Source organism: Phascolarctos cinereus, unplaced genomic scaffold (assembly GCF_003287225.1).
Source record: "Phascolarctos cinereus isolate Bilbo 61053 unplaced genomic scaffold, phaCin_HiC Scaffold_726;HRSCAF=1367, whole genome shotgun sequence".
Lineage (NCBI taxonomy): Eukaryota > Metazoa > Chordata > Mammalia > Diprotodontia > Phascolarctidae > Phascolarctos > Phascolarctos cinereus.
The window spans coordinates 410,069,006-410,095,458 of NW_027556098.1; the positions used below are offsets into that span (position 1 = coordinate 410,069,006).

At 43.8% G+C, this 26,453-nt stretch overlaps 1 protein-coding gene across 1 annotated transcript; it reads right to left on the minus strand.

Moving 5' to 3' along the window:
- Nucleotides 1-717: 717 nt before the first annotated feature.
- On the minus strand, nucleotides 718-26,023 carry C5AR1 (complement C5a receptor 1). Its single transcript, XM_020978453.2, has 2 exons — nucleotides 25,917-26,023; nucleotides 718-2,165 (listed from the first exon to the last, which is right to left on the minus strand). Exons 1-2 carry the CDS (start codon nucleotides 25,924-25,926, stop codon nucleotides 1,129-1,131), a joined length of 1,047 nt encoding a protein of 348 aa, XP_020834112.1. The 5' UTR covers nucleotides 25,927-26,023; the 3' UTR covers nucleotides 718-1,128.
- Between the last annotated feature and the right edge of the window lie 430 nt (nucleotides 26,024-26,453).

The following is a 26,453-nucleotide window of genomic DNA, read 5'->3' on the forward strand; positions in this document are numbered from 1 at the left end:
AAGGATAATCCTCATGGCCCAGGAACTGAGGCAAGAATGAGGGACAGAAAGAGGTAGGCAGATAGATGGACAGACTTGGTGCAGATCAAGCAAAGCCTGCGACAGAGACCCTCTGCTCTAAGTTCTCCCAACCTGTGAGGGGAAGACCCCCAGAAGATGAGAGGATCCCAGAAATGGAGCCTGGCAGCCCTGTTATCTGGCTGACACATTTTGAATTTACTAAGACACCCTTCTCCTCTTCTTTTCAAATATATCATTGTCTAACTGGGCCTGCTCCATAAGATGAATTTGAATCTCTGAATGTCAGCGAGGACTAGAGAAAGGAGAGATGAGCAGGGTGGTGGGGAGGAAACAGACAAGAGGAGGTTAATCCAGAAAGGGCTTTTTGTAGGAGGCAGCTGAAGAGTGGAGGGGGCAAAAATTTGGGGATGGAAGGAGGGAAGTTTGGGAGCTGGAACTAATTTCCCTTTCTTGAAAAGCCCCCACCCCACCCCATCCCACCCTACCCTGCGCCCTGCCCCACCCCAGTCACTTCTATTTTCTTAAAAGCACAGGTACGGCAAAATGAAATTTGTGACACTGTGATCCAGCTGGAGATGAGTTTGACTGGTGACACGCCAGGAGATCCCGCCAGGGCAGATTCCCTGAGGGATCCAGCCAGGGGAAGCACCCTTGTACATCCCAAACCTGCTGGAACAGAGTCCACTTGTACTCCCATTCAATTCCAACCAAAAGATTTATTAAAACAAGGTGAGAAAGAGTTAAGAGCTCTGAGGGGGCGGGGTGCAATCTGGGAGGGAAAGAGGATAGCAGAGAAACTCACAGTGGGTCTCCCAGGGGTTGAGGACATTCAGAGAAGGCCTCCAAGAGGGGCTGGGGGCTGGCAAGGTGGCTGTCCTCTGGGGAGAGATGGGAGCCCCATTTATTAATCCCATGGGTCAGGCACTGTGATAAACACCGATGGTCCAAAGAAAGACAAAAAGAGTTTCTGCCCTAGAGAAGTTCCTAATCTAGCTGGAGGCTAGGGGAGGCCAGCGGTCCTAGGGGAGGGAGCTGTCCACAGGCTAAGCCTGACCAAGGGCCCTTCACTCGCATCTCTGCTCTCTCAGAAGGGGCCACAGCTCAGCCTCACAGCTGCTCCTCGGGGCCCATGGTCGATGCCATTGTGGACCGGCTAAAGGATTTGCTGTCTCGCCCCACAGAGTCCTCTATCAGCACTTTCCGGAGGCTGGTGCAAATGAAGTAGCTTGTCATGCGATCCTTTATGCCATGGCCAGCAACCACATAGATGATGGGGTTGATGCAGCTGTTAATATAAGTCAACGAAATGGTTAAGCTGTCTATCTTCTTTGCCCAGGAGTAGAGTTCGGAGCCCGAAAGGCTCGCGGCCTCCACGAGGCCCACAATCTGATAGGGGGTCCAGCAGATGAAGAAGCCGGCCACCACAGCCAGAACCACCTTGACGGTCTTGAGGGAGCGGGTGGCCTGGCGACTCCACAGACGATTGAGCAGGAGCCAGTAGCAGACGGAGATGATGACGAGAGGACCCAGGAAGCTAAGCAGAAATCGAAAGATGGCCACAATGAACTCGACTGTCTTCTGCTCGTAGTGCACCATGCAGTGCCAGCTGGGAGGGAAGTCTTCTTCCTTCAGCTCGCGGTATATCAGCGAAGGGATGGTCAGAACCAAGGCCAGCGTCCAGGCCAAGAAGCAGGCGGCCCTGGCCATGGGCACACTGCGGTGGTTCTGGCACCAGATGGGCTTCATGACCAGCAGGCAGCGGTCAATGCTGATGGCCGTGAGCAGCAGCACGCTGGCGTACATGTTGAGCAGGATGACGGAGGGCAGGAAGCGGCACGCGGCTTCGGTGAAGGGCCAGTCATCATACCGGACGATGGGGACGGCCAAGAGCGGAAGCACCAGGCAGCAGAGCAGGTCGGCCACGGCCAGGTTCAGGAACCAGACGCCATTCACCACCTTGCGGGCCTCGATGCCTGTCACCCACACCACCACGGCATTGCCCGGCACGCCCACCAGGAAGACCACGGAGAAGACCACGAAGGCGATTATCTCTGAAGCTGAATATTCCCTGGCCCCGTCCACGGGGGAATCATCGGTCCAGTCACTATAATTTGCGTAGTCTCTATATATGGGAAGCACAGTGCCTGGTAGGGACCAAACATTGAACACAAGACCATTAGTAAGCATATCTAGCACCTTCTGGGGATCGTTCAGTCGTTTTTCAGTCATGTCTGACTCTCTATGAGCCCATTTGGGGTTTCCTTGGCAGAATGGTTTGCCCTTTCCTTCTCTAGCTCATTTTACAAATGAGGAAACCGAGGCAAGCAGGGTGAAGTGACTTGCCCAGGGTCACACAGCTAGATAAATTGTTGTCTGGACGTAACTACTTGGTTTATTTATTCCATCATAACAGTCATGGTGACTGACAAAGAGATTGAGACTTCAGATCTCCATGTGACAGCTGGACTTTCACTGAAGGAATATCCTAAGACACTCTGGTAAGATTTCTTTTCTTTCTTTCTTTCTTTCTTTCTTTCTTTCTTTCTTTCTTTCTTTCTTTCTTTCTTTCTTTCTTTCTTTCTTTCTTTCTTTCTTTCTTTCTTTCTTTCTTTCTTCCTTCCTTCCTTCCTTCCTTCCTTCCTTCCTTCCTTCCTTCCTTCCTTCCTTCCTTTCTTTCTTTCTTTCTTTCTTTCTTTCTTTCTTTCTTTCTTTCTTTCTTTCTTTCTTTCTTTCTTGGCAATTGGGGTTAAGTGACTTGCCCAGGGTCACACAGCTAGTAAGTGTCAAGTGTTTGGTCTGAGGCCAGATTTGAACTGAGGAAGATGAGCCCTCCCGATTCCAGGTATGGCACTCGATGCACTATGGCGCCCCCTAGCTGCCCCATATAGAACATTAAAGGGCTTTAGATCTTATCTGAGCCTCATAACATTCTTCTGAAGTCTGATAGTAACACTATTGTCATTTTGTGAGGCTGGGAGGGACTCATTTCTTTATGTTCATAAAACTAGTGAGTGATTATATAGGATTCAAACCCAGTTCTTCTTCCCAGAATCAGGGGTTCTTAACCTGGGAGTGTGTGAACTTCTTTCTTTTGTTTTTTAATATTGATACCTATATTTCAATATAATTGGTTTCCTTGGCAATCCTACGTGTTTTATTTTAGGGCAGCTAGGTGGCACAGTGGATAGAGCATTCGGGTTAGAGTCCTCATTCACTGCGGGACCTTGGACAAGACATTTAAACCCTCTCAGCCTAAGGCTTCTTCATCTGTAAAAAACAGAGATAATAACACCTCCTTCACAGGGTTATTGTCTGAATCAAATGTGCGTAAAGCACTTTGCAAACCTTAAATCTCTGTATAAATCCTAGCTCTTGTTACTATTAAGCATCTACAAGGTGTATCCCTGGGGATACGAGACCAGAAGTGATACCCTCAAGGGGCTTCCGTTCTACTAGAGGAGATGACATATACACAGGTACACATGAAACACACACAAAGTCAAATCAAAGTCATTTAAGGGGTGGGGTGGGGTTAAAGCGGGGACACCAGCAATGGAAAGGCCAGGAGAGGCTTTATGGAAGAGGTGACTGCCGAGCCGAGCCTCGGACTTTCAGAGGTGAAGGAAAGGAAGCAATGCTTCCCCACCACAGGGTAGTAATAGCCCCAGAGGCACATGGTGGGAGATGGGAGGTTGAGGTCAGAGAGCAGCAAATGGGCCATTTTGGGCTACAGTGAAGCATTTAGGAAGAAGAGTCATATGGAATAATAAAGCCAGACTAGGAAGGGCTTTAAATGGGAATCTGAGGTGTTTGCAATTTATCTCAGAGGCAACAGATTCCGACGCACTGGGTTTGGAGTTGGAGGACCTGGTTTCGAATCCTGACTGGACCACTTACTGTCTATATGACCTAGTGCATGTCACTGAATCTCTCTGGGGCTCATTTTCTTATATTAGGTAAAAAATAGGGAGGGTTGCTTGGTACAAAAATATTCAGAGTAGCACTTTTTATTGAACTTGGAAACACAAGGGGTGACCATTAATTGGGGAATGGTGGAACAAATGATAACCCATGAATGTAATAGAATACAGCAAGAAATGATGAAAAGGGAGATTCCCTTTAAGGCAGGTAGGTGCTGCTGCTGTGGATGGAGCTCTGGACCTAGAGTGAGGAAGATCTGAGTTCAAATTCAGCCTCAGACACTTACTATAGTTGTATGACCTTGGGCAAACACGTAACATCTGTTTGCCTCAGTTCCCTTATCTGTAAAGTGGGGATAAAAATACGGCTGTTGTGAGGATCAAATGAGATAATATTTGTAAAGTACCTAACACAGTACCCAGCATTACATTAAAAATAACATTAGGCTAGGCAAGTCACTTAACCCCATTGCCTAGCCAAAAAAAAGAGAAAAAAACCAAAAAGATGAAATAATTCACTATGTAGGGGCAGCTAGGTGGTGCAGTAGATAGAGCACAGGCCCTGGAGTCAGGAGGACCTGAGTTCAAATCTGGCCTCAGACACATAACACTAGCTGTGTGACCCTGGACAAGTCACTTAACCCCTATTGCCTTGTTAAAATAAATAAATAAATGAATGAATGAATGAATGAATGAATGAATGAATGAATGAATAAACAAATGAATAAATAAATAAATGAGTGAATAAATAAATGAATGAATGAATGAATAAATAAATAAACAAATAAATGACATTAGGGACGTCATTTTGCCTTTACCCGCCATTTTGTGAAGCTAGGTTTCCCCTGATTTTGGAGAAGTTACAAAATTACTCCCCCTCCCAAAGATTGCCAGACTTAAGGAATATCACAAAACTACCCCTCACCCTCTCACCTCTATGTTCCCTGATCCCCTCCACCAATAGGAAACCAACTGTCTCAATCCTTATAATCCTCTTTTTCCTGTTTTTTTACTCCCTCCCAAATTGTATTTTAACTGTATATAAACCAAGGTTCTGAGTCCTTGGCTACTGAGAACCTTGGTTCCAGTTTGTTTCTGCAACTGAATGCATTGCTAAATAAATTGTTGTCTGGACGTAACTACTTGGCTTATTTATTCCATTATAACAGTCACGGTGACTGACAAAGAGATTGAGACTTCAGATCTCCATGTGACAGCTGGACCTTCACTGAAGGAATATCCTAAGACACTCTGGTAAGATTTCTACCAATGGACCACTCATCCCCAGACCTCTTTGTCCTCCCAACCCATACAGAGTCAGATGATACCTCCTTAGAGGTGAGCGGTTGCTGACAAGGAAGTTTTTATTGGCCCTGAGAACAGAGAAAGCTTCCCATTCAGAAAGGGATGGCTAAGGATAGAGCTCTATGAAGACCCCAACAAAGGCATAATGTGTGTGTTGTGTGTGTGTGTGTGTGTATGTGTGTGTGACAAAGACAGTGAGAGAGAGAGAGAGAGAGACAGAGAGAGAGAGAGAGAATGGCAATCTTGAGAAATCACTTTGTTGGGAAAAATTAGAAAAGAGGGTAAAGTTTCAAAACAGCTCTCCCAGCTATCAATAATATCAAACAGGGACTTACTTTCCTGAACTTTTTAATTAAACTTTCATCGGGAGATAAGAAGGAAAAACTTCACTTCTATGTGTCTGTCTTGTCATATCATCTGTGTTTTGTGTCTTGATAAATCAAACTAACTTTTTCCTGTGGTCTGATCAATCAAAGGAAATAGAGTGCAAAAAGTGAAAACTTTCCATAGACTTCAAAAAGAAAGATCTCTCTCTCTCTGCCTTTCTAACTTTAAGTTGGGGAAGTAGACAAGAGACACAGATAAGAAGGGAAGGAATCTTTGTTTCCAGTCTGCAGAAATTTATGGCATTGTAAACCCATTAGAGTTTTTGGAAAGAAGTTTCTTCTCCCATTGAGATAAGAAAGATTTGAAAAACTTTTTGGAGAAATGTCTATTAGCAATTGCAGAAAGATATATTCTATCAAATGGAAACTCTTAGAAGTACAAATTTGCCGAATAAAATTATTTGGATAAGCATGCTAAACACTTTTGTCTTTGATGCTTTCCCAAGAAACAAAGAAGGGGGATAAGAATATGAGGGTGAGGGTTTCCTAGGGTTAAAACTGCGAAGAGTAATAAATACCTCAGGAGAAAAATTAGACACGCACTTTATCTGCTCTCTGAAAGTATGGGGAAGAAGCTATATTAAGAAAATAAGTAGAATTGATTTGCTTTATTGTTTTTTTTTAATGCCACCATGTATTTTTAAAAAATGAGCTAACTGAAAAACAATGGGCCCTAAAGTTTGAAGGATCAAAGTTCTAAATATCTCCGTCTGAGATTGTAAACCCAAACTTGATTTGTTCGGAGTTTTGTCCTGAAACTAAATTATGTGGTCTCATTTACACTGAGATGTGTTCTTTTATTAGGAAAACTATAGTAAATTAGAACTTACTGCAAAATACATTTGCTAAATGCTGAAAAACTCATGGATCAGGAAAGACTGAATTAAAATCCAGTATTACTTGGGTTGACTTTAAGTAAGTTATTTCACTTCTGTCTACCTTAGTTTCCTAATCCGAAAAGGGTACAAAATAGCTATCACCTCCCAGAGCTGTTGTGAGAATTGTACACTGTCTGGTATAGTGTTTGGCATACACATAGTAAGCACTATATAAATGTTAACTGCTATTATTATTTTTTAATTGAATGTAATTACTCCATATTGGATTACTCTATACTGAGTTTAGATGTGATTAGTATAGAATGCCAAAAGTGATAAAAAATGAATGACTTTCTTTGTTAGAAAATTTGGAGTTTCATTCTATGGAATCGATATCGCCTAACTGGTAATGAGTTCTGTTTCTTCAAATTCAGGGTATTGTGCATGTTATTATTGTGTCTCTAAAATTTCTTTTCTTATAATCGTGAAATCTGGGGAACGATTGTGTTGGAAATGCTGTCAGAAATGTAATTTCTCAGGGCAGCTAGGTGGCACAGTGGATAGACCTCCAGCCTTGGAGTCAGGAGGAGCTGAGTTCAAGTCCGGCCTCAGACACTTGACACTTACTAGCTGAGATTATCTGGCCATCACTTATGAAAAATTATGAAACTGCACCTGCTAATAAATCATCTCTGTGGAAGTTACATCTTTGAGCCAACTTAGTAACTTAACTAGACCTTAGGTGCCCAGAAGGCAGAACTGGAAGCAGTTAGGAGAGTTTTCTAAGAGGCAGATTTAGGCTTAAGATCAGGGATGCTTGGGAGGGACTGGATTCCCTTTCCCTGGAGGGCTTCAAGGGAAGCCGGGACTTACTCAGAATGTTATCGAAAGGGTTGAGTGTCTGCCTACTCAAAGGGCAGCTGTTAAGGGCTCAAAGCCCTTGTGGCAAGAGGTCACCGGTGGAGTGCCCCAGGGATCTCTGCGTGAACTTGGGCTGTTTTACTTAATTTATCAATGACCTGGATAAAGGCATTGACAGCATGCCACTCAAACTGGCAGATGACATCAAGCTGGCAGGAAGTCAGCGAAACACCCTGCGTGGCCATTGGGACCCAAAAATTGCTTGACAGGCTAGACTAGATTTGGACTGGATCTAATAAGAAGAAATTTAGTAGGGAAACAAGTAAAGTCTTGCACTTATGTTCAAAAATCAAATCACAAGTACAAGATGGGGAAGGCGATTAGGTGGAAGTTGTTCTGAAAACATCTGGGGGTCAGAGTGGCCCACAATGGCAATATGAAATAGCCACATGATGGGGCAGCCAAAAATGCTGCACTAAATGGGGTTGAGCTTCCAGGAAAAGGGAGGGGATAGTCCCCTAGTATGCAGCCCTGGACAGATGTCGTCTGGAGCATTGCATTCAGTTTGGGGGCACTTCCATCTAAGAAGGCATTTGGTAAGCTGCAGAGGCTCCAGAGGAGAGCACTAAGCGTGGTGAAGGGTCTTGAGTCCATACCATGTAAGAATTAGTTGATGGAGCTGGACATATTTATCTGGAAAAAAGGAGGCTTACTGGGGAATGGCATAGCTGCCTTCCAGTATCCAAAGGGCTAAATGGAGGAGAGATTAGACCTGATGCATTTGGCCCCAGAAGACTAACTCAGGAACAGTGGGTGAAAATGGCAACGAGGCAAGAGTTTCTTAATGATTAGAGCTGCCCAAGTGGAATGAGATTCCTCTAGAGGTGGGGGGACACCTTGTCCTTAGAGGCTGGATAACCAACTGGTGGGTGAGGCCTATCAGAGATTCCTTTCAGGCATGGGTTTCACCAGACACCCACTGAGGTTCCTCCCTGACTCTGGGTATGAGTTGTCCTTAGATGGAACCCAACACCCCTCCCAACTCAGATTGTGCAAACCGTTATACGAGGGGATCCTAAGGCTCAGAGAAAGGAGAGCCTGTAGGATAGAGGCAAGGACAAGAATACTTAGGCACACAGGGTATATGGAGAGATGGATTTCTTTAAAAGACTGGTGAACAAGGAAGGCAGCAAAAGCGACGGACGTAGAGAGGAACAGACAGAATCACAGACATATTAGAACCTAAGACATGAGAATGGGGATGGGGGTAGCACTGAGGAACAGAAAGAGAGAAAAAGATGGAAGGGGAAAGATGGGAGACTGAGAGGCAGCGAGGGGAGGATACATAGGGAAAGAAAATATAAGAGACTAAGAAATAGAGAAAATAGGGAGACTAAGGACCCAAGAGAGGGGAAGACTGAGAGACAGAGAGAAGGCAGAGATGGGGTATCATGAAAAGAGGGTTTGCAATTCCCGCCATCCCATGGAACACACTTAAGAGCTGACTTTCCTGGTTCCAGTCAACTCTGTGGGAACCTTGGGACCAGCTTCCAGCCAGATATTAACCCAATGCTGAAAGGAGTTTGCATTTTGCTATGACCCAGCAGACCCTGGGTGGTCCCTTGGTCTCCCCCTACCCTATAACTGGGAACTGCATCAGTTAAGAAAAGAGACAAGAGTCTGACTAAGGCTCACTAATTCTCCAAGGGGGATCCCACATCCCTGAGATTTCCAGTAAAAGATGAGGAAGGGCTGGCGTTTCTTCACCCTAGCATCCTGTTGACCACATCCATGTGGCAGCAAATAGTCCACTAAAACCCCCAGATCTTTGTTTAGATAAGCAGCTGTCTAACCATGCCTCTCCCGTAAGATAGGTTTGGTTTTATGGATTTCAATATATCAGTGGGAGGGGGTAGGAGTGGAAGAGGAAGCTTGCATATATACCCTTGGCTTCCTTTTTTACTTTTGTGTTTACTCTTTCTTGATCTCAGGCAAATGAGTATCTATCCAAGATGGAGGTGACCTCATGAGTTCAAAAATGGTAGCAACTGCTACATTCTTAGAGACGATGTCCACAGACAACAGAGGTGGTCCACGTATCAGGAGTTCATTTGGATAGCGCGGAGGCTTGGTGAAATATAAGTGCCTACTTAGCTATCCTGCCAACTGCTTTAGGTTCTGATAAGGTTTAAGTATCAGCCTCCCAAAAGATTGTAACAGTAGTAAGTTAAATTGCTGAATCCTATTTTGAGTTATTCTGTTAATGCAGACTGAGAGTTTTTTTATGGTTGTTAGCATTTCTTTTGTGGGTAGGAAAAAAATTACCTATCATATACCTGATTCATATTGGATACTTTTTCACTCCTCTTTTTTGGGGGACATGAGCCCATGGGGACATGAGTAGATTTCTATCTGAAGCACCAGGTAGGGTTAGTGAGACAAAAATATGATAAAAGGGAACCCCCCTTTCATTAAAGGTAGGCTCCCCAGGACAAAATCCAGTCTAATCCACATACCTGAGTATAAACAGGGCGTCAGGTGCACTAGTCCAGCCCCTGTGGGCCAACCAGTTGGTCCTCCAGGTTAGATTTATACAAATTGATACTAAATGAAATGAGGGGAACCCAGACAACAATTTGTACTAAGTCACAATGAGGCAGAAACAACAACCATCAGTGTAATAGCAAAGAACAAGGCGGAATTATGATGGCCGAGCTTGGCCCAGCAGAAGATTTAAGAAAGTGCACTTCCCTCCCATCTTTAAAGAGGTGGAGAACCATTGGGTGGACTATTGCACATACCTCAGGCACTACTGATCTGTGGTTGGCTTGGTTTTATACCCCTTTTTTATTTCTTGTTATAAGGGATGGCAAGGGGAAGGGGAAAGGAGGGAGGGAGGGATGTATTTGGAAAGGAAAATGGTATCAATTAAAAATTTTAAATATATCAGTAAATTAAGTAACAGAATAAGCAGTAAAGATACGTAGATGTTCCCAAGAGAGAAAATTCAAGAAAAGAGCCAACAGTAAAACCCACGACCTCAGATGTCCCTACATGAACATACCACATAGAGGTAATAAGTAATAAGAGGAGACATTAATGAAAGGGGGCTACTATGGCCCCATAGCTATCCATAAGACTTGATGAGATGGAATTAATCAATCAATCAACAATGATTTAGTAAGTGCCTGCAGTAGCTATAGGACAGAGTCAGGGAGACCTGAGTTCAAATCCTGGCTCAGACACTCACTAGTTGTGTGTCCCTGGGCAAGTCACTTAAGTCTGCCTCAGTTTCCTCAGCTGTTAAATGTGGATAATAATAGCACCTACCTCCCAGGGTTGTTGTGAGGATCAATGAGATATTTGTAAAGTGCTTTGCAAATGTTAAAGCTATATAAATGCTATTATTATTATTATTATTAATACTATATTCCAGAAACTGTGTGTGGTACTAAGAATATAACTCTAGATTGAACTATGGCTTTGAAAGGGCCATTCATTCAAAACAAAGAGAAAAGGAAAAGGGGTAGTGGGTAGTTTTGAACTGTAAGAATAGATATACTTATTATAGGGGTGTATTGGAATTAGCCATAACCTTTATTAGAAGTGATCACATATTGTAAGCATTTACACCTCAGAAATCAGTCCTTACAAATCAGGGCTTGATTTCTTGTTTTATCGATGGTCTAAACTTAAGAACATATAAAAACAATGCAAATTAAACTTAAAAGTAGGTGTGCAGAATTCCCCCTTCCCCTTCCCAAGAGCCTGGTTATTAGACATTTACCAGCACACTCTTGTATTGGTCTATAAACATTCTCAGTAGAAATGTAGGAGAAAGTTTGGGGAACGAAGTCATCTTCAGATTAGAGGCTAATCAGTAACAATAGTAATTTTAAAACTGGAATTTGCATAGCTCTTTAAAGTGTGCAGAGTGCTTAACAAATACTATCTCACTTGGGCCTCCTAGCACCTTTTCTTGTAATGATGTGGGGAAATCCAGAAATGGGAAGGGGGAAGCATAAAGCAAAACATTTGGTTGAACAGAGAAAGAACAAGAAGAACAAGTAAATTGTCATCAAAACACTGGGGCAACCAAAAGTCTTAATGCACATACGCGGGGCACCAGCTTTTTTTTTTTTTTGAATGTGGGTAGAAATGTTTCCCTGATGAGTTTAAGTTTCTGGCCCAGATGAACTACAGCCTTGGGTCCTGAAAGAATTGGTATTATGTGACTGCCGAGCCACAATTATTTGATATTTGAAAAATCATAGAGAATGGAAGAGATACCACAGGACTAGAGGAGGGTTTAACTTTTGCCTTGATTTTCCAAAAAAAAAAAGGGAAGAGAATGGATTACGAAAATTATAGGCCAGTAAGCTTGACTTCATCCTCTGTCCAAACTGTGGGAAAGATTAAATGCATGGCTTGCGAACAAACAAAAGAGGAAGCAATGATAATAAAGAAAGCTTGGTTTTGTCAGGAACAGACCATATGTAAAAAAAGACTGGGCAAGCAAGTCCGAGGAATTACCCAACTCAGCAGCACAAATGACTGGGGGAAAGATTCCCCATTCACCGAATGGGCAGAAATTAGGTTTACACTAGCATCTTATACCATATGCCACGATAAGATCCATTTGGATATTTGAATTAAATGTAATGTAATTTAATTTTTAAAAAAAACAGCCTAATCATTTTTTTTTAATTTGAGGAAAACATAAGGCTATACCTTTCATAACTGTAGCTGAGGAGGAATCCTTAACCAAGTGAGAGGTAAAGGCATCATACAAAATAAAAAATTTTGACTACATAAAATTATATTTCTGCACAAATAAAATCAATGCAGCTAGAATACAAAGAAAAACTGAGTAGAAAAAAAATCTTTGCATCAACTCTGATAAAATTTTGATATCCAAGATACATAAGGAATTGACACGAATACGTAAGACTGATGGCTATTACTGAATAGATAAGTGAACAAACGTTTTTCAACAGAGTTGAGAAACATGAACAAAGAAGTACGAACAAACATGATGCAGTGGAATGATTGGTAAAAGGAGAGCTGCAGCTAGAGTCATGGGATCTGAGTTCAAATCCTGACTTTGCACTTACTACCTATGTGCATTGGACCTCTCTGGACTTCACTTTCCTCATCTGTTGAAAGAAAAGGAATTGGATTAGGGCATAGAATAAGCCTTTATTTAGCTCTTCCTCCACACCAGGCATTGTGCTAAGTGCTCTTTTACAAATATTATCTCATGTGAGCTTCACAACAACCCTAGGAGGTAAGGGGCTATTATTTATCCCCGTTTTACAGATGAAGAAACTGAGGCAGACAGAGGTGAAGTGACATGCCCAGGGTCACACAGCTAGTATGTGCCTTAAGTCCAGATTTGAACTCAGCTCTTCCTGACTCCAGAACCAGGGCTCTATCCACTGAACCACCTAGCTGCCTCTGGTTATCTCTAACATCCCTTCTAAACTTTAAAATGTTCCAAAGAATTCGTAATAAGATGGTGCGATTCTATGAATGTAGTAGACACAGTTTGTGAAGGTTTCAGGAAAACATCCACCTGGTGATCTTGTGTATGAATTGATGGGTAGTTGATGCAATATTTAGGAGAATTTGAAACTGGACGGTTTGGGACTGGACCCAGAGAGTAGTGATAATAGGTTAAGGTCAGCTTGGGGGGAAGTCCAGCAATCTGTCCTTAGTTCTTGGCCCTTTAGCACATTTATCAATGACCGGATGAAAGCCTGATGGCAGTTATCAAATCGGCAGGTGATAAGGATCGCAACAATCAGCATCTAAAAAGACAGCTTCGAATGATAGGCTAAATCTGTGGGGAAAATGAAATGAAATAAACGATGAGTCAAGTGAAACTGAGAGGCCAAATCATCGGGTGGGAATGGGAATAAACCCTGAAATACAAGAGATGAATAAAAAGTCCTATATTTGGGTCCAAGGAAATCAGCTTTCTGTGCACAAGGGAGGGGAAGGAAGCATGACCAAGCTAGAGTTCACATGCTAAAGATGGGGAGGGGGGTGTGATGCAGATTTTGGGTCTCAATATGAGTCAGAGGCATGACACGGTCAGCGAGAGCAAAGCAATGTCCAGAATAAGGGAAGTGATAGTCCTACCCAATGTTACCCCACCCCGGGCTCTGTTTGGAGGACTGGCTTCACATTGGGGCCCCTCGTATTAATAAACTGAGGATGTGCAGAGAAGAGGAGTCAGGTCACTGAAGAGGGCCAGGGAGGAGAGCTTGAAAAACAAACCCTGAGATTGTTTAGTCTGGAGGAGAGAAGATATGAAGAGAAAATGACAGCTGCCTTTGAGGCTGTCCTGTGGGAGGTGGGATCCCACTTGTTCTGTTTGGACAGAGACAGAGCAGAGAGGGGACAAAGAAGCAAATGTAGGCTGGGGCACAGCTCTATCGTTCACTAACTACCCATGGGACTTTGGCCGAGTCACTTTGACTCCAAGCCTCAGTTTCCTCATCCATAAAATGAGGGGGTTGGACGATCGATGACCTCTGGGGTCCCTGCCAGCTCTAGAGCTAAGATCTGTGAAAGGAAGGAAATGTCCCAACCTCCACTCTCTCATGCCTCCCTCCCCTAATTAATTGAAGTGGTGGGATGTCGACATGGGATGAGGCATACCTTGTCAAATGCAGCCAGTGGGTGCATGTGTTTTGCTTAACTGTCTTTGCTAGGAGGGAAAATTCTAGGGAGGAAGGAGTGACATCATCGTTTTAAAAAAGACCATCAGTAATAACTCGTGATCCACCTCCAGAGAAAGAACTGACGGCATCTGAATGTAGATGGAAGCAGACTTTGCTAACTTTCTTTATTGTTCCTGTTTTTTTTTGGTCTGTGTATCATGGCTAACATGGAAATGTTTCACATGACTGCACACACATAATCTTTATCAAATTGCTTGCTTTGTCAAGGAGTGTGGCAAGGAGGGGATTAAGGGAATTTGGAACCCAAAATTTAAAAAAAAAATAATAACATTAAAAATTTTTGTTTAGATGTAATTGAGGAAAAATTAAATTAAAAAGATTTTTAAAATAATAACAGCTAGAATTTTTGGAATGCTATAAGGCTGGCGAAGCACTTTATATGGGTTGTCTCCTTTTATCCTCATCGCAACCCTGGGAGGTAGGTGTATTATTATCCCAGTTTTTCAGAAGAGGAAACTGAGGCAGGCAGAGGGGAAGTGTCCTGACCAAAATCACCTGACCAGCAAGTATCTGAGGCCAAATTTGACCTCAGGTCTTCCTGACACCAAGCCTAACTTGGCCACTTAGCTGTCTCAATAAAATACTTTAAAACATTTACAAAAATTAATTAATACTTTTAAGTTAATTAAAATTTTAACTGAATTAAAATTTTAATTAATTTATAACGCTTTAATTAAAGTGATTCCGGAGGGGAAATAGGCTATGAGCCCTTCCACATCGCAAGTTTTGAGATTCTGTGATCAGGATGGTGAGGAGATATGGCTGGGGTGGATTTGTGCCCATGGGAAAAATGAAGGCAGGAAAAAAGCTTCCGGATGATGAAAGGTGTCCCAGAATGAAAAGGGACACCTTAGAAGGTAGCAGGTCTCCTCCCCAACCTGGGTCCCTCAGGGGGAGGAATTCAAGCAGTGCTGAAGCAATCACTCGTTGGGGACATTCTGAATTGGAGAGTCCATTCCTGGAAGCCTGAGCCACAGAGTGGAGACTGAAAGACAGAAGGAAGGAGACTGAAAGACAGAAGGAAGGAAAAATAAGGTCGAGAGAAGAGAGTGAGTGTGGGACCCAAAGGGAAGACTGAGGGACAAAAGGAGGGGAGGAGAAAGGACAGAAGAAGAAACCTACACAGAGAAAGAGTGAGGAACAAGGGCTGGGGGGACCCGAGGACCAGAAACAGAGAAATTAACTTCAGTTACACAGAATTGAACAGTGTTCACCCCAAACCAGGGCATTGAGGGTGAGCAGAAAGGGAGAGAGATGGGAACGTGCATTTATTAAGCACCTACTGTGTGAAAGCACTGTGCTGAGTGCTTTACAAAGATTGTCTGTTTCGTCTTCACAATAGCCGCTTGAGGTGCTGTTGTAATCCCCATTTTACAGCTGAGGAAACCGAGGCTGACAGAGATCACGTGACTTGCCCAAGGTCATCCAGCTAGGAAGTGTCAAAGGCTGAATTTGAACTCGGGTTTTCCTGACTCCTGGTCCAGCACTCTCTCCACTGTGCCACTTAGCTGCCAAGGGAAACTCAACTGGGTTAAAAAAAAATTTGTTTGTATCAATATCTCTGATAATATTCTGATCTCCAAAAGGAAATGAGAATTCACACAAATATACATTCCCCGAAGATCAAGCAGTCAAAGGGTGTGAACACACTTCTCAGCAGAAGACATTCAAACAACTGAAAGCCAAATCATGAATAATAAGAGATGTGCCAATGAAAACAACTCTAAAGTCATACCTCATACCAAGAAAGCTGGCAACGGTGGCAAAAGAGGGGAAGAATATTTTGGAAGGGCTACCCAAAGACAAGTACACTAATACATTATCGGTGGAGTTGTTGATGAGTCAACCACTCTAAAAAGCCACTTGAAAGCGTGCTGGTTGGAAAATGCAGCTAAAGCATTCGTAACCTTTGACCCAGAGATCAGTTGGTGAGCAAAGATCCCAAGGAGGTTGAAGACAGAAAGGTCCTATATATACATACCATGGAAGCAAAATATTGGGGTCTCAGATGAAAAGACAACTGGAAATTAAATAATGTGTAAGACTTAGGCAAAATTTACTAGTTTTCTATATTGTTGATCAGGGCAGCTAGGTAGCACAGAAGGATAGAGTGCTGGAATCAGGAAGACCCGAGTTCAAATCTGTCCTCAGACACTTACTAGCTGTGTGACCCTGGGCAAGTCACTTCACCTTGTTTGCCTCAGTTTCCTCCTCTTTAAAATGAGCTGGAGAAGGAAATGGCAAACCACTCCAGTGTCTCTGCCAAGAAAACCCCCAGTGGGGTGATGGAGAGTCAGACGCGACTGAACGACATTAATCAACTATTGTGTGCATTTATCTCTTCCTATTAGAGGCCAGTGACACAAATTATATCTCGGGCCTATTTCCCTTTCCATTTGATAATGATTTATCTTGTTGATCTCTCTCGGTAATTCCTAACTTTAATGCAAATCTAGGTATATGAAGCAATTTCTAGAACTTTCTAGAAGTATTTCCACAAGGGTATTCTAAACCCAGACTGCTTGATGGCAGGGGATCTCCTTAGAGGTTAGCTGTCCTCTAAACAGCTGCTTGATGAGATTAAAAATATCATTTTTAATAGATTTGCTTAATACTTTTCCTTTCTGGAAAGATGTCATGCAAGGTGGAATTCTAAATCTGAAAGATTGTATGGATGCCTTTGGAGAGAAGGCCCACTGGAGATAGAAAAGGAATTTTCTTTATTGTTCTGTGTGTGGGTGCAAGTTCTTGGTGGAAGGAGGAAAGAAGAAAGGAGAAAAGAAGAGAAGGGAAGGAAGGAAAGGAGGGAGGGAGGGAGGGAGGAAGCAAGCATTTATGAAGCACCTACTGTGTGCCAGGCACTGTGCTAAGCATTTTTTTTTTACAAATAGTATCTCATTTAATCCTCATGACTATCTTTAGTGGTAGGTGCTATTATTACCCCATTTTACTGATGAGAAACTGAGGCAGACAGAGATTGAATGACATGCCCAGGATCACAGAGCTAAGAGGTATCTGAGGCTGGATTTGAACCCAAGTCTACTTGACTCCAGGACCAGTTCTCTATCCACCATGCCACCATCTTGCTGCCTCTAGGATAAACATTTATCCTCAACTTGATATTTTGTCCCCCTGAATGCTTGCTGGAGAGATCCAAGAACACCTTTCCCAAGAGACCTTGGAAAGTGTCAGACTCCGATGTTAGCAGAGGAATTCCTAATTTGGAGTTCACACCAAAGAGTATGATTATTGAAATGTTCTCTCCAGATTGAATATGGTCTGTGTAAACCAAGAGTTTTTGTCCTGGAATCTTGAATTATATCTGGAAGAAGAAATGGACAAGAGTATCAGATGGGAATTACAAGAAGGGAAGGGACAGATGCTGAGAGGTCTTAGGATCTTAGATTTGGAGGCAGGAAGAACCTTGGAGTTTACTGTTTGACACAGGGAAACTGAGGCCCACAGAGGTTAAGTGACTCAAGATTTAGAAGGCAGGAAATGGAAGGGCTACATTTGGACTCAGATCCTCTGCCTTTAAGTTCAGAGTTCCTTGAACTGTATGTAGCCCCCTGAACTATATTAACTTCCTTTAAATTAAATGATAATCAACGTACGATGGAAGGGCCCTTTCCTCTCCCTCTCCAATTCAAGGTATTCACAGGTATTCTCTCTTTCCTGTCAGCTTGCTATAGTGTGACAAAAAGCCTTTAATTAAGTTGCTGAGTAAGGACTGTATGGGTAGAATGTAAGCTTCTTGAGGCTAAGGACCACAATGTAGGCCTTCTCGGTATCCCCAACCCAGTACTAAATGCTTAATAAATTCTTGTTGATGTTGGTGATGCATACAAAAGGCTCTAAAAATAACTAACAAACTCTTTCTCTCTCTTATTTGGTTGTGAGCAAGGTAAAAACTGCTGTAGGTCTCTAGGTGGGGAGGGCAGAGGAGGCCTAGGGCTTACTCTCCCACACAGCTACCACGTGGCTATGAAAGCATGGTACCAATGTGTCACGGCTCCGTGGTGCTTTTTCTTTTCCGATCTTAAATGAAGGAGTATTGGGAGATTAGATCAGTGTAAGCTTCAATAGGTCAGACATGCCACCAGAGGTCCACTAACTGGAGTCCATAGAAGCTTTTGCCAGTAGCTGCAACAGCTAAGCCTAATTGCGGAGCCAGCCCTGAAGAGCGACCTGCATGACCCAGCCCAGCCAGGCAGTGAGCCCTCATGTCCTACTAGCAGGGGAGCAATTTGTCCCCTCAGTGGTGCCACCCCCAGAAGTGAACTCAGGAGAATAAATGTTTGGTAGTCAGCAAGTAAAGTTTGAGCCCATTGTCCCCAGGGACCAAGTGGGTGTGGAGAGGGCAGAGGGCACTCTGGTTCCAGAGGATGTTTTCATATTTATGTGTTTGCTCTACTTTCTCAGTACACATCCCTTTTGAAAAGCAGATTTCTATTAACTGGTTACTTGACTTGTTTCATGGTATTTTTGGAGAGATATCTGATGATTAATATTGAGAAGAACATACCAGAAGGGGACTTAAGAGTGATAATATTGGAGAACAGCCCACAATTCCTTGAGGTTATCCCTAAAACTCTGAAGGGAGAACTAGCCATGCCCTGAAGATCCAACTGAATGGTGTTAGTTGGGGTTAGGAGAATAAGGCCCAAGCCCAAGTGCCACATATAATACAATGATCATTATGGAAACTATACAATACCAGATATAAAACAGATTAAGAACAAAACCGATGACCTGGAATTAGAAGCAAATTCCTATAATACAATAGTGCCAGATAAAATTAAGATCTGAAAATATTAGGGGAGAAATGTAATATTTAATTTTTTAAATGTTGAGTATAGCAGTATAGCAAAAATTGGGATTAGAACTACATGACATGATAAATTCCAAATAGATTAATGACCTGAAATTTGAGAAGAAGAAGAAGAAGAAGAAGATGATGATGATGATGATGATGATGATGATGATAATGATGATAGATCTATAGGACTTGGCAAGGAAGGAAAGCTGACATTTTAGCTATACAAAGGCAAAAGAAATAGGAGACAGAAAGGCAGTGCCATGTAGTGTCAGGGATGCTGTTGTAGTCAGGAAGGCTTCAGTTGATAATCCATCTTGGAAACATGCTAGCTGTATAATGCAGAAGTCATTCAATTTGGGGGAATGCCCACAAACAACTTTTTAAGATTATAATTTGAGTATCAGTGGCTAATCTAAAAGAGGAGAGGAAGTTTCCACATCAGAAGTTCGCTAAACTGATGAAATCACAGGACTAGAAAAACAACAAGGCAAAAGAAGTGAGTTTGATTACATAAAAATAATTGCTTCATCAAAGCTACACCATAAACAGGAAAGAAACATGTTAGGAAAAAATTGACATGAACATTTCTGATAATCTGACATCTCAAATCTTTTTTTTCAAAGTTCATTCTATTTTATTTTTTCTTTTCAATATATATTTTGTTTTCCCCGATTACATTTTAAAACAATTTTTAAACTTTTTTTAGTCTGAAATTGCAAATTCTATCTCTCCCTTCCCTCCCCCTTCCCTGAAATGGTAAGCAATCAGATACAGGTTCCACATGACATTCCAAACCTTCAGGGAATTAACACAAAGCTGTAATAGTGAGGTCCGTTCTCTAAGGGAGAAGTGGCCAGATTATACAATCAGGGGATTCATGAAAGAAAAAAATGTAAATTATCAGCAACCATCGGAAAAGTTGTTCAGACTCTCTAATGATCAGAGAAAGGCGCATGAAAACATGCTCAGGACAGCACCTTATGCCCATGAAGCTTATCGACTGTCTGCTTCATTTTTCTGATCTGTAAAGTGGAGATAATTAGAGCACCTAGCCCCCAGAGCTGTTGTGAGGACCAAATAAGATATCTGTAAAGCAGTCTGCAAACATTAAAGCGTTACATCAATGCTGGGTATGATGATAATGACTAAGCTGGCCAAAAACAAGCAAATTCAAAGCTGGCAGGGCTTTGGAAAAGCAGGAAGCTGAAGACACCCTTCTTTCCTCAAGCCTCTCCAGACCCTCTAAGCTGAGGGGGCCCCTCCCCTTTTACTGAGAAGACAGAGGCCATTGTCTGTGGCTCTCCCCTTGTCTCTTCTTAGCCCACTCTCTCTTCCTTTATGTCTCTGATGAAGACAGGAAGAAAAAAGCATTTATTAAGCGCCTACACAGTGCCAGGCACTAATACCTCATCTGATCCCCACAACAGCAACGCTGGGATGTAGGTGCTGTTATTTTCCTCGTTTTTCACCGTTCAGACAAAGGTTAAGTGACTTATTTAGGGTCACACAGCTACCAAGTGCCTGAGGCTGGATTTGAACTCAGGTCTTCCTGACTTCCTTCTCCATGCCAAGGCATCTCTGATCCCTTCCTCCCCTGTTCTCTTCAGCAGATTGCTCCCACTGTCAGCCCCGTTCTCTCATTAAGCTTTCTTTTTTCTTTTTGGTGAGGCAATCGGGTGTTAAGTGACTTGCCCAGGATCACACAGCTAGTAAGTGTCAAGTGTCCGAGGCTGGATTTGAACTCATGTCCTCCTGACTCCAAGGCCAGAGCTCTATTATACTGGGCCACCTAGCTGCCCCTCTCTCATGAATCTTCACTCTCTCCTTACATGCTGGCTCCTATGATGCTCACTCTTGCCCACCCTTATTTGACCCTTCCATTCCCACAAGGTATTGACCTACCTCTGAGGCAGCAAGGTGGTGCACCGGGCCTGCAGTCAGGAAGACACCAGTTCAAATCTGACCTCAGACACTTACTAGCTAGCTGTGTGACCTTGGGCAAGTCATTTAATGCTGTCTGCCTCAGTTTCCTCATCTGTAAAACAGGAATAATAACCACACCTATCTCACAGGGCTCTTGTAAAGATCAAATGTGATATTCCTAAAGCCTTTAGCACAGCCTGACACATAGTAAGCACTATATAAGTGCTAGCTTTTATGATTATTATATCTCCTACCTTTTTCAGTAAAACTCCTTAAACAAATCACCTACTCTCTATGCCTTCACTTTCTCTCAGTCTCTTCCAACCTTCCATACTCTGGCTTCCAACGCCATCATTCCAACGAAACTGCTGTCCCCTAAATCGAGGGTCCTCCTTCCCGCACCTCCTTCTTGGCCTCTGCAGCATTTGACACCGTGGACCACATTTTCGTGGACACCCTCTCCTCTCTGGGTTTTTCTGGTGATACTCCCTCTCACTTTCTTCCTGTCTTCCTTCCTGATCACTCTTCCCCAGTCTAGAGCCTCATGTATGACTCGCCTTTGCCTGGGTGTGTAAGCCCAAGCCTCCATTCTAATCTCTCTTCTCTCTCTAGGCTTTCAGTGATGTCATCTGCTCCCAGGAGCTTCATTATTATCTCTATCCCAGGGATCACCATGTCTATATATCCAGCCTGACCTCTCTGCTGAGCACCGGTCTTACAACACCAACTGCTTCTTGAATACTGACAACCGGGCAACCTACAGACATGTTGTGATGGGGGTCTGGAGCAGAGTGCCTGAGATGGCAAAGCTGAGGGACCCACTTCGAGGGCAGTCGTGACAAATGGTAAGGCTTTGGAGAGACCGTGGAGTATGTATACACATTCTGCAACCACAGATGAGGAGGAACTCTGTCCAGCTGGCTGCATAGCCAGAACTGAGGGACTCTCTGAGAAGGCTGAGTCATGCCCAGCTGGGCCTTCTTCCTTCAGATATGCTCCTTGGCTCATAACATCTCACGAGAGACCGCCCTGTAAGGGGAGAGACCCTGGGGCTTCCTGCCCTCTGAAACCATGCAGTCCTGTGAAAAGGCCTCAGACCTTGACCTCCATATTGATTCTTTTCCATTCTAGGTGAAAGGGGTGGAGCCTCCCATTTTGTGAATTTTGAAAGGTCGACATCCCAGCATTCCAGAGATGCCAGTGCCCCCCAAGCAGTGACCTCTGGGAGTAACCTTTGGCCAGCTGTAACTGAGATGCGGACTCATTGGGCAAGCCTACTATATGTGGACATAAGCTTGGCTGGACCAATGTGATATAGGAGCAGAGCTAAGAGTGTATCCCTTGGGTACTAGAGTGAAATGTTTATATTTTTGCTGGTCACTGATACCTAATAATAGTAGGGGGAATACAGACAATGCGGGTCCAAGCTAATAGCAGTAGATAAAAGATACGCCAAACCCCTCAAAGTACCCTAGAATCCCAAGGGGGCAGATATAGCCTGCCTGGTTGGGAAGAGTGAGCCAGGCCTATGTCACAAGGCCTAAAGCAAAATTCACCATCTTTCCTGAAATACCTAGCCCTCTTCCAAACTCCCCCATCCTTCCAACGACCCAGGTCTGCAACCTTAGGATGATGTTAGACACCTCTCTCTCTCTCACTCACCCTACACAGCCAACTGGTGGCCAAAGAATGCCATTGCTACCTCTGTGACATCTCTTACATCCATCCCGTTCTCTGCACCCACACAGCTACCACCCATCCCTGTGGCCAGTGGCCCCCAGATAGGTCTCCCAAAATCAAGTCTCTCCCCATTCCCATTCTTCCTCTGCTCAGCTGCCAAAGTGATTGTCCTATAGTACAGATCTGACTAGGTCACCTCCCCCAAAGCCCACTCAGAAAACTCCAGTGGCTCCCTATTACCTCCAGAATCAAAAATTACTCTATGGGCAGCTACATGGCAAAGTAAATAGAGCTCTGGCTTTGGAGTCAGGGGGACCTGAGTTCAAATCCAGCCTCAGACACTTAACACTTACTAGCTGTGTGACTCTGGGCAAGTCACTTAACCCTGACTGCCTCACCAAAAATAAGTAACTAAAATAAAAATTTACTGTTCTGTTGGCATATTTTAAAACCATTGTCCACTCTTCCCCAACACACCTCTCTAGACTTATTGCACATTACACTCCTCCATAAACATTTTATGCCTCTAAGTTGGACTTATTACTGTCCCTTCTACCTTGTATTCGCCTCCAGCCCCTATGCCTTTTCTTTCCTTTTTTTTTTTTTTTTTGCTGAGGCAATTGGGGTTAAGTGACTTGCCTAGGATCACAACAGCTAGTAAGTATCGCCATCTAGCTGTCCCCAATTCTATGCCTTTACAGTGGCTGTATGCTGTTCAGGAAAAGCACTCACTTACTCAATTAACATTTATTAAGCTCCTACTATATGCCAGGCACTATGCTAAGGGTCCAGGATATAAAAAAGAGGCAAAAGACAGTCCCTGCCCTCACCAGCTTATAATCTAATGGGGGGGGGAGAGGGAGGTAACATGCAAACAAATACACACAAAGCAAGCTATATACAGGATAAATAGGAAATAACGAACAGAGGCAAAGCACTGGAATTAAGAGAGATTAGGGAAGGCTTCCTGTAGAAGATGGAATTTCTCTCAAATTCCTGCTTCCCTTCAGATTCTACTCAAGCTCCATCTTCCACATGAACTCTTTCCTGATCCTCTAGATGATGATTCCTTCTCCCTTCCTCCACCAAAAAAAAAAAGTGTTAATTTTATTTCTATGTCTAGACATCATCTCCTGTGGCTAGACTGTAAGCTTTTTGAGGACAGGGAACACTTTCACCTTTGTTTTTGCTTAGCCTGGCACACAGCAGGGCCTTAATAAGCACATATTGGTTGATTGATCTGGGGAAAGTAACACAGAACTCTACACATTGTTGGACCCAGTAAGTAACTTCGCTGCTAGCACCATACATATCCCAATCATGGCACCGAAAAAGGAAGTGAGACCCAGCTCTACACAAATATTCCTTTGCAGCAAGAACTACAGACAACTTCCGTCCAGTCAGTGGAAAACGGCCAAACAGATCGTGTTATGTTCAGGGAAGGGAATGCTATGGGGCCATCATCATCATAGCTAGCGTTTCTGTAGAGCCTGCTATGGTCAGGTATGGTGCTTTACAAATGTTATCTCCTTTGATTCTCAAAACAAAAGACAGGAAGGATTCAAACAGATGCAGAAAAAAAACTTGTATAGGGAATCAAAAAGGAGGAAAGAAGCACGCATTTATTAAGCACCTACTAGATGCAAAGTGTTATGCCGAGCTCACTTTACAAATGTTATCTCATTTGAGACTCACAGCAACCCTAGGAGGGAGGTACTGCTGTTACTCCCATTTTATGGTTGAAGAAACTGAGGTCAATTGCCTCTCCCAAATGCCTTCTTCCAGATGCCAGGCCTAATGTACCATCTGCTCCACCATCTAGTGGCCTGGTGAAGGAGAACACTCTTTCTCAATGTACATACTGGAAGACCACCCTAACGCCACCTGGTTCCAGCGACAGCCCAGTAATGGGACACACAGGAAAAAAAGAAGATGGAAACAAGGATGATATGGGTGCTGCCATGTGAAAGTCAATATGCACATCTTTGGGGGCAGGGTCAACCAACTGTCAATAGCAGAAAGTTTGCAGGGGAAACTTGCCATCCTAGATAAAGGGCTGGGTTTGGTTGGAGTCAGGAAGACCTAAGTTCGAATCTCTCTTCTGAGCCCGACTAGCTATGGAAGTAAAAAGGTCATCCCCTCTCCTGAGTCACAGACAGTTCCAGGCTCTCTGCAAGAAGGCAAGGGGGAAGGGGGGGTGGTGGCAGAGAAGGCTGATGAAATTACAGTTCCTTGCATAACCATCTCCTTCCCCCCTCTTCCCCCTACCTCACCAGCCCCCAGTACTCTCCTTTTCCTGTCCACAACCATGTACCATCTTGGTTGGTTCATTGGTTTCATCTTTCAGGTTATTGCTTTGTTTTTTTATTTATTTATTCATTTTTACAGTTAATGGTCAGGGTTAGGTCATGGGTGGAGCCTATACCTATGAATTCAACCCAGGAAGGAACTCCTGGTGAGGAAATTCACCCCAATAAAGCAGCTGGGCAGCTTCTCCATGGGGTATAGCCCAGGGGGAATTGAGAGCTGAAGGAACTTTGCCAGGAACAACACCAGCTATCACAGACAAAGCTGGTCCTTGAACCATTAAGCCAGGCTATCTTTCTTCATTTCTTATGCTATTGTTTCCATATTTGAATATCTACACTTGTTGATGGGAACTAAAAGGTATTTTTTAAAAGAGAGAGGCCGAGAGAAGGAACCACAAAAGACAGAGAAAGAAAATGGATATAGAATGACAGAAAGGGAGGGGAGAGTGCCTGAGGTCATCAGCCAGAGATGGGAGACACTGAGGGGCAAAGACATGGTAAGACTGACGGGCAGAAACAGAAGCATCTAAGGAAGTAATGAGGGAAGACCAGGAGCTGGGAGAAGACTGACAGGCAGACACAGGGATGCTGGGGGATCGAGAAGGTGCTAAGGGGAGGGAAGAACGCAGAAAGGGGAAGACAGGACCAGAGGATGGAGACGAAGGGTCTAAAATGGAGGAAGACTGAGGGGAAAGGAAGGTGAGGGTCAGAGAGATGAGAGACAGAAACAAGGAGGAGATCGAAAGGGGGGACAATGAAGGGCATAGATAGAGACAGAAATGGGTGAGACTGAGATCAAGGGGAGATTGGGGACCAGAGATGGGGAAGATGAAGGAGCAGAGAGGAGAAACTGAGGGGCAAAGAGAGGAGATTGAAAGGAAAGAGAACAGAGAGGAAAGACTGACCAGAGAGGGGAAAGACAGGGACAGAGCACATGAAGTGACAGAAGGGGATACTGAGGGACAGAGAAAGGAGACTAAGGGACATGGTTAGAAGGGGATTGAAAAACAGAAAAGGAGAGTGAGAGACATAATTGAGGGACAGAGAAAAGGGAAAACAGTGACGGGGGGGGGAGAGACTGAAAAAAGGGAGCGGTTACCAAGGGGCAGAGAGGGGAAAACTTACTTGGCTTCATCTCCGTACAGTAACTGTGGCTCTGTGCTCAGCTCTTCCGTTTTTACCAACCTGAGCTCTGTTGCTCTGGTTTATAAGCGGAGGGTAGAAAGGGGGGAGAAGAGGAAACACTGGCCTAGCTCCTCCCAGGGGCTCCCATCCTGACCTCAGATATCCAGTACCCAAAGGAGCCTAGGAGCTCCCTCTCTGGCTACTGTGGTGGAAGGGGAGCTGTTCTTTGCCTTGAGGCCCAAACTGGGGCACACCTCCTTCCTCATGGAATAGGGGTAGTGGCAACTAAAGAGTCAATCTAGGAAGACTTCTAGAAGAGGAGAATCTGCGAACCAGATTTAAGGAGCAGGCGGACGACCAGGGTGTGGGAGGCAGGCTAAGCTGGAGAAGAGTAAAGAGATGTAGAGGAGGAGATGCTCTGGGTGGGAGAAGGGGTATCTGAACACCAGTGTCCTCTTGACAACTGTGCATGTAGGGGATGGAGGCAGTTTTGTCTCAGCTATATCCAGCCATCCCTTAATATCTTTTCTTAAAATA